This window comes from Capsella rubella, unplaced genomic scaffold, assembly GCF_000375325.1.
Source record: "Capsella rubella cultivar Monte Gargano unplaced genomic scaffold, Caprub1_0 scaffold_3, whole genome shotgun sequence".
In the NCBI taxonomy this organism is placed as follows: domain Eukaryota; kingdom Viridiplantae; phylum Streptophyta; class Magnoliopsida; order Brassicales; family Brassicaceae; genus Capsella; species Capsella rubella.
The window spans coordinates 1579695-1587842 of record NW_006238921.1 but is presented as its reverse complement, the minus strand read 5'-3'; the positions used below and the strand labels follow the sequence as shown (position 1 = coordinate 1587842).

Below are 8148 nucleotides of genomic sequence, written 5' to 3'. Positions count from 1 at the left end.
CATTATCCTATTCGATTTTCTTTGAATATATATTTCCTTAATCATTTAAAATCCATAATATGTATATATTTCCTTAATCATTTAAATCTAAATCGTTTATATCAAAATCATTAATTTATGGTAGGCAAAATCAACGGATTATATCTTAATTTATAACAATTTACTAATTTATGGTAATTAAATTCGCCTATTAAATATAAACATGATTTGTTATTCTAAGTCTTCTAAAAATGGAATATTCGGATATAATATTTAATATTTAACAATAAAATCACGATAATTTAGTGATTGAAATTGAATAAAGTTATTTCTTTTCAAAACTAAATCTCAAACCAAATATTCTAAAATATTAACTACCCCATTTTTACAGCCTATATAAACCATTCCATGTTTTCTTAGTTTACATTCATTTCAAAAGCGAGACAAAATATATATCTCACAAAACAAAGCATGAACTAATACAAATTTTCACACCACATGCTTTCATATCGTTTTTAATCAATGTTTACTCATAATATTTTACTTTTTGTGTTTAATTTTTTTAAAACAACTAATTGTAATCTACTTTTTGATGTAGTAGCTTGAGATTTTGATGTCTTTGGGAAAACTACGAAGATCAACAACATCCTCCCCAATAAACCCAAAAAACGTGGTATGCATTCGAAGGTTATTTAGTCCTACTTCTTATCATCATATATGTAAAAAAAGTTAAATAAAATGGTTAATATTCCTTTTAAAAAATTTTCCTCTAAATTACATGGTATATATATATATATATATGCATTTAAGATTTTATCGCAATCGTTTATTTGTAGATTAAATCTTGATCGTTAATCTAAATTTTCAAATATCTAAAAGATTTTATAGATATTATAATTTTTATCTAAGGAAATTTATTAGGTGAAGAATCTCAATATATTATGTCTTCATTACTATTCCTATACGTGAATTAAATATTTCCTAAACTATTTAACTAAAATCATTTATATTTAAAACGTTTTTTTAAAGTAAACAAAAGAAATTAAATTAATATTTGTGCATCTTTTTTTATTCACAAACTTCGTATTAAAGGTTTTAATCCAATTTAATTTTGAAAACATTTAATTACTTATTATTAAAAAATAGCACTCCTTTTCTTTTAAAGTTTTATAATATATATATATATATAAGTATTCATTATTTCCTGAATAATTTAAAGTTTTCAATTAATATATGTGAAATTTATAACCAAAAGGTGCATGTAAGGCTACTAAGGAATAAAATTTAAAATAAATTCAAATTTATTTTAGTGGTTTTATTGTAACTCTTAAATTATTTTCATTGTTATAAAAGAGAAAATAAATTTGAAAAATATATACTTAAATATTTTTTTGAAACATAATATATGCAAGATATCTTAAAAGATCTTATGTAACTAATATATTTTTTAACCATGAATAAAAATAATATACATTTTATGAAATAAAAAATTTGATTGTTAACATTTTTTCTTTAAAAACTTATAAGAAAAAATCATTTTCAGAAACGAAAAAGGAAGGAAATAAATTTCAACTAATATTACCTCTTTTACTAACCGATTTTAGATAAAAATGATAATAAATTTAATTTTGGTAAGCATTTAATTAATTTAAACTAAATTTTAAAATATTAAAATAGCATTACTTTGAAAGATATTCTGGTCATCTCTTAAAACAGGTCTCTTAATCGGGTCTTGGAATTAAATCTTATTTTCGAATATCTAAAAGATTTAATAGGTATTAAAATTTTCAATTAAGGAAATAGTTTAGGTGAAAAATCTCAGTTTTTTATGTTTTTCATTAATATTTCTAAATTCAAATATTTCGTACATTATTAAACTTAAAACATTTAATTTACCTTATTTCAAGTAGATTAAAGATTAAATTTTATATTAAAATTGTTTACAATTACAATATTTATCATATTTTCCTTTTTTGTTAACATTTTAGCAGATTAGTTTATCATATACTTTTGCCAATAGTTAAATTTTATTCATAAGGTATTCATAAATAGATTATCCAAATTTATGAAATTGTTATATATCACTTATGTTATCTTTCAACCGATATACAATTTTTGTAAATTATATTAAAAGATTGCATTTTCTTATACACCGTTGAGGTAATGTCCGTGATTGATAAATTTAACGGTTTTAGGGAAAATATAATATATACGTACTTATATTAAAACCAGACCTAATTACTATTGTATATATTATTTACTTTCTATACAGTTAAAATATACAAATTAACACGCGATTTAACTCTATAGAATTAAAATTAAAATATACAAGACTATTATGTTTATCCTATACTATTGAATACCAAATATTAATACAAATCCAATTATATCTTTAGTTTAAAAAAAATCATCCGTGCGAAATCACGGGCCATCCTCTAGTTTGTTTGTAAACCACACGATTAACATTTCTTTTTCTTTTTAATTTTTTTTTCTGTTTTAACAAATACAAGAAAAAAAAAACTCAAGACTTGCACTTGCATGGAAAAGCTATAAACAAAAAGACTTGAATGAATGAGAGAGGCAGTGATATCTAAATTTGTATGAAGTTATCAATCGAACAAGATTATATGTGTAGATATATATATATAGTAACGTTACTACTCACCGGTTGGGCTCCAAACGAACATAAAATTGAAACAATAGTTGGCGATCCAGCCAGTGAACCAGTTGGTTATGGTCACTAAACTCCCTGCTAATACCTTTATATCCATTGGAAATATCTGCCAAGAACATATTTTATACATAAATAATTAATAATATATAGCAAAACGATCATTTGATCCAAAAGAGAGTAAATAAGAATATGTTTGATCATATGTGTGTATACGTACGTACCTCAGACATGATAATCCACGGCAACGCTCCCATCCCAATTGCAAACATCATCGTAAATGACTGTTTCAATTTATAAAATTGTTATAACTTGTCGTCACATTTTTTAAAATTTACCAAATACAAGTATATGTAAAAATCAATATTTATGAGCTAGCTAGTTTGATATACAGTTTCAAAAACTGAATATCAAATAATGAAAACATACCAGTATTCCAATGAAACAGAAAATTGGAGTAATTTTTCCAAGATGTGGGTCATCTTTAACTCCAAACGCTACTGCTAATGTGATACAGCTCAAACATAACCCAAATGCTGAAGCCTGCAAATTCGTTCGAAATATGTTTAGTTTATATGTTACAATAACTACACTCTAAAATAGCATTTGCTTAGCCGTTTATTTTATGTACCCAACTAATTAACGACTAAATGTCAATTGAGAAAGCAAATAAAGGTAGTCTCTAGAAGAAATAAAATTCTAACCATAAGAAGTGGACGTCTTCCCCATCGATCCACGAGGAGTAGACCCATAAAAGATTTTGGTACCTATGCATGATCATTGATAATACAATATAATATCATGCATTGTTACGATGTGAGAATACGATCAATAATCATGTGATAGAAAAACATATCTAGTAATAATTTTTTTTGTTTACGTACGACGATAAAAGACAACACCATCATCCCAATCCGAGAAGGAAATCCTAGAAGATAAAAAAAAGTGTTTTTAGTATGCTAGTACATATATATATTCTAACTAAATTACATTACACCTTGATGAAAAGAGGGAATAAATGTGATTTACCGGCAAGATTTAATATAGTGGTTCCGTAACCACCTATTCCCGCCGATCCACATAACTGTTGCATAACCATCAACCCTATCCCTATCTAAACACACCAGTATATTATAAAAATATATATATAACTCGTTATTCAAGAGTTTTAAGTAATACTTATATATCATGAATGGATCATAAAAAGTTAAAAACCATTGTTTATCTTACTGTGAGTTGGTGAGCATATCTCTTTTTGAAAAGACTAATAATGCTGATATTCGACCTTTGTTTCGAGGCTTCAACTGATATCTACAAATTTAACAGTGAGAATTCGTAAAGAAAGATTAAAACTTTTGTAGGTAATTTTCTCAATTAGGATACTAGCTAGTTGTTGTTTTTTTCCCCCTGGTGGTTAAAATTATCTACAAAAAAAATATTTAAAATAATGTTGAACATCTACTAATATATGCTTTTTTAGTTTTTTTCTTCTTCTTTCCTTTTGGCAAAATTATGAGAATACCTTAATTTCACGAGCTTCGTGCACAATATCATATCTTGGTCCTCTTAACTTTTGTAGAACTTCTTCAACTTTTTTATCACGGCCGTTTTTCGCCTGTATTCATATATTATTATTATTTCTTTAATTAATGACAACAATCATGTTCAAATATTGTTCTTAATTAAGTAATATTGATTTAATTATAATATGACTAACCAGCCATCTGGGAGACTCAGGTGTGAAGAACAAACCAATGACTTGTATCCAACATGGAATACTGCCTGGTTAGAAATTGTTTTTTGTTAGATAAAAACATATACATACCCAAAAAATTGGGAGAATTGAAACTTATATATAGTAGATATGATGGGAATGAATCACCGATCATGGCTAGAGTTCTCCATGACACGAAATTTCCAAAGTAATATACGATCGCAATCCCAAAGTTTTGCAACAGCTGTGAATTTACTGATTTTAGTATTATAAGTCAAATTTATATATGCATAAATGATTACTATATATAAATTGGTATGTCACCTGATTGCTAAATGTAAAAGCCCCTCTTACGTGCTTGGGTGTTATTTCCGCAACATATACAGGAATCTATCATAGTTTTCGATTCAAAGAAAAATTACTAGGAATTTACGGTTTGGGACTAAAGAATTTTAAGGAATTTTTTATATTTATTTACCACGTAGCTAACGAGACCAACTCCAATCCCCACCAAAAACCGTCCCATGTCAAGCCAAATAATATCCTGTGCAAAAATAAATTTAAAGTAGGAATTTGTTTAATTGTATCTATTAACTGAAGTTGCAAAAAGATAAGTACTTAAGAATATTAGATATGGGTTTATGAGGAAACCTTGGCTAGTGCAATTGCAAGCCAACCCGCTATGCAGAATAAATCAGCGAGCCACAACGTCTAAACAAAATTATTGAGATAAAAAAAAAAAGTTGTGAGCTAGGGTTTAAGACTTTAACGATATACTAGTTAGAGGCATATGCCAAAACGAAGAATAATGAATAATGAATAATGAATAATGAATAATGAAGTTGATTGGTCGTAGGAAAAAAGGAACAATGAAGTTGACACAAAAAAAAATAATATAAAGAATAATGAACACTTCACCATTTTATAAATATAGGGATAATATAAAGAATAAAATGAAGTTGACAAAAAAAAAATATAGAGAGTAATGAATACTTCACCATTAATTTTATAAATATAGGGATAATATAAAGAATAATAAAGTTGACAAAGAAAAAAATATAGAGAGTAATTGAATACTTCACCATTTTATAACCGAAGGCAGCTGCAGCTTTGGCGCTGAATATTGAACCGAACATTCCTCCAAACGTCGAGAGCGAACCAAACAGCGAAAACTGTTATAATTTTTTAACGTGAAAATTACTGTCTCAAACAATACGAAGTCGTACAATAATTTTAACCAAACATTTGTGTAAAGAATTGAACGAAATGTTTTTTTTTTTATCTTCTTCTTTTTAAAAAGTTCTTAGAAATTGTCCAAAAAAAAAAAAAAAAAAAAAAAAAAAAAAAAAAAGTTCTTAGAAAAGGAAATGTCGTGACGCATCGACTTACTTGTGCGAGAGAAAGATCCAAGTCTGTCATAATGGAGGACATTGTATCTGCAGTATAACCCATCTGTTTTGGACCATGCATAAAATAATTGTATAAGAATTATGTTGAAAATGATCAAGTTATATATGCAGACTCCTATAGTTTATCTACCACACAATTTCTTGAAAATATCTCAACCATCGTACTGTCTGTGTGGTTAGAAACTCTAAAAATAAAAGATTTGTACGCAGTGTGGTCCAATCCAACAGTTCTCAAGGTCCACACAAGATTAAGAACTTGTCGTTTTTCATTTTTCATTTCCTGTTAATGTTGATCTAAACTCCATTTGTTATTACCACAGATTAGGTTCTTAATCTGAGGCTTTCTTTTTTTTTTTGTTAATTACTGTATTTAAATATTTTCTAACCAACATTTTCTCTAACAAAGAAGAAAACAAATATAATGACTATAAAATTTTACTAATAGTTTTCCTTAATTAAGAACTTAAATAAGACTACGTACCAGTTTAAGCTCATTAATTAGTTCTACATACATCGATCTGACTAATTTGGTTCTAAAATTATAATAGGAACATCGATCTCTCTCTATATGAGACGGAATATAAATCGTATATACCTAGTAGTTCTGGTTATGCCACAAAGATGGCTTCTTTATTTGTGTTAATTGTATCAAAATAGTTTCTAAACAACAAATCATATTTAATTAACTTAAAAAGTCTAAAAAATTGTCCTAAAGAAAATAAATAGTCATATTATGTTAAGATTTTTTGCTTAAGCTCATATTTGTCCTGTCTATATCTCACTTTGGTTCCATTAGGAAAATTTCAGAGAGAAAGAGAGGAGAGATAGAACAGTTGTCCTCTGCATCCGACTTTGGTCCGGATCTAACTTTGGTTCTAAAATTCTAATAGGAGCGTCTCTATATGAGACCGCATATGCATATATATATATATATATATATATATATAGAGAGAGAGAGAGAGAGAGAGAGAGAGAGAGAGAGAGAGAGAGAGAGAGAGAGAGAGAGAGAGAGAGAGAGAGAGAGAGAGAGAGAGAGAGAGAGAGAGAGAGAGAGAGAGAGAGAGAGAGAGAGAGAGAGAGAGAGAGGTTTTGTCATGAAGCCATCAGAGAGACACGAGAAAGACTCTGAGGTGTGACCACACCCGCATGTGCCCACATTTCACCGTTTTTACAATGCCACCCAAACCGTAACCTTTTCCACACTTTTAAAATTATATATTTATCAAAATGTAACACTATTTCATAATTCAAGACAAAAATGATTTTAATAATTCAAAACTCAATCATGTTTTAAAAATTTTACAAGTTGGGTTTTAAAAAAGCATAAATAATAATACTAATTTTATATATATATATATATATGAAATATAAAAATATTAGACTAAAACAGAAATATTAATTAATATCTGAAACTTATATTATTTTTAAAATATATATATTTTAAGTTGTCAGAAATGATTAAAATTGTGGTGAAAAGATACAAAAAAAAATGCATGGTTTTCTGATAATACAAAGGTAAATCTTTCAACCATTAAACCACACACCATGATTTGGTTAATAAAAACCACCTTTTTAAAAAGTTAGATTTTTTTTTCTTTATTGGGAGAAAAAGAGATAGGGACTGTAGCTATATATATTTGACATCACACAAGGCCTCAAACCCCCAATTATTAAAAGAGAAGAACAAAGCAAAGGCAAGAGAGAGAGAGAGAGAGAGAGAGGAGATAGAGAGAGATAGGGTTTTTTCTTTTTGAGGTGTGTGTGTATTTATAATATATAATTTTTTAAGTGTGGCTTCTTGTTCTTCTTCCTCTATCATCAGCTGCTCTCTTTGGTTTCTTGCTTGTCTCTGAGTTTTTAGCTTTATATTGACCTTTTTCTTCTTGGTTTCTTTCTCTGAAACTCAAAAAGGTGTACAATAAAAAAAAACAACTTATACCATGTCTTCTTTCTAAAACTTACAAATTATATCTAACTCTTTGGATTTATATTTGTTCTCTTTGTTTTTGTTCTCGCAAATGTCTTCTAGTGAATTTTTTTTTTTTTTTTCTCTTTTCTTCCCATGTCGTCAATCTCTATGGCTTCTTCCTGTTCTTCTAATTCCTTGCTTTCGTTTTCTTCTGAATCATACATATATATTTTTTTTGATTTCTTATCTTCTCTCTCTCTTTTTTACTTTTTAATTATATTTTTCTCTATGGATCTTTGTATCAGCTTTAGCAAATCCAGAAACAGCTGAGAAGAAAGATGTCTTCATCCTACAACAACTCAATTGCCTCATCCTCCACTCAGTCCTTCCTCCTCTCAGGTGCTGCTGCTGCTGCTTCGGGTGTCGGAGCTACCAACTTCAACCGTGATCAAGAGCCCCCGATGAC

At 27.9% G+C, this 8148-nt stretch overlaps 1 protein-coding gene across 2 annotated transcripts in view; it reads right to left on the bottom strand.

Annotated features, from left to right (window-relative positions):
* LOC17891507 (sugar transporter ERD6-like 12) overlaps window positions 1-5820 on the bottom strand; it is a 6550-nt gene extending 730 nt beyond the window's left edge. For both annotated transcript variants that reach the window (XM_006299569.2, XM_023786967.1), the window contains exons 1-15: window positions 5754-5820; window positions 5447-5536; window positions 5016-5075; window positions 4843-4908; window positions 4689-4754; window positions 4533-4608; window positions 4368-4432; window positions 4173-4265; window positions 3881-3961; window positions 3680-3764; window positions 3535-3578; window positions 3355-3417; window positions 3080-3193; window positions 2875-2934; window positions 2645-2759 (exon numbers count right to left, since the gene is read on the bottom strand). In XM_006299569.2, the coding sequence (XP_006299631.2) occupies window positions 2645-2759; window positions 2875-2934; window positions 3080-3193; window positions 3355-3417; window positions 3535-3578; window positions 3680-3764; window positions 3881-3961; window positions 4173-4265; window positions 4368-4432; window positions 4533-4608; window positions 4689-4754; window positions 4843-4908; window positions 5016-5075; window positions 5447-5536; window positions 5754-5816 (1141 nt within the window). In that variant the 5' untranslated portion in view covers window positions 5817-5820. The remainder of the gene's footprint in view (window positions 1-2644; window positions 2760-2874; window positions 2935-3079; window positions 3194-3354; window positions 3418-3534; window positions 3579-3679; window positions 3765-3880; window positions 3962-4172; window positions 4266-4367; window positions 4433-4532; window positions 4609-4688; window positions 4755-4842; window positions 4909-5015; window positions 5076-5446; window positions 5537-5753) is intronic.
* Window positions 5821-8148: the final 2328 nt, after the last annotated feature.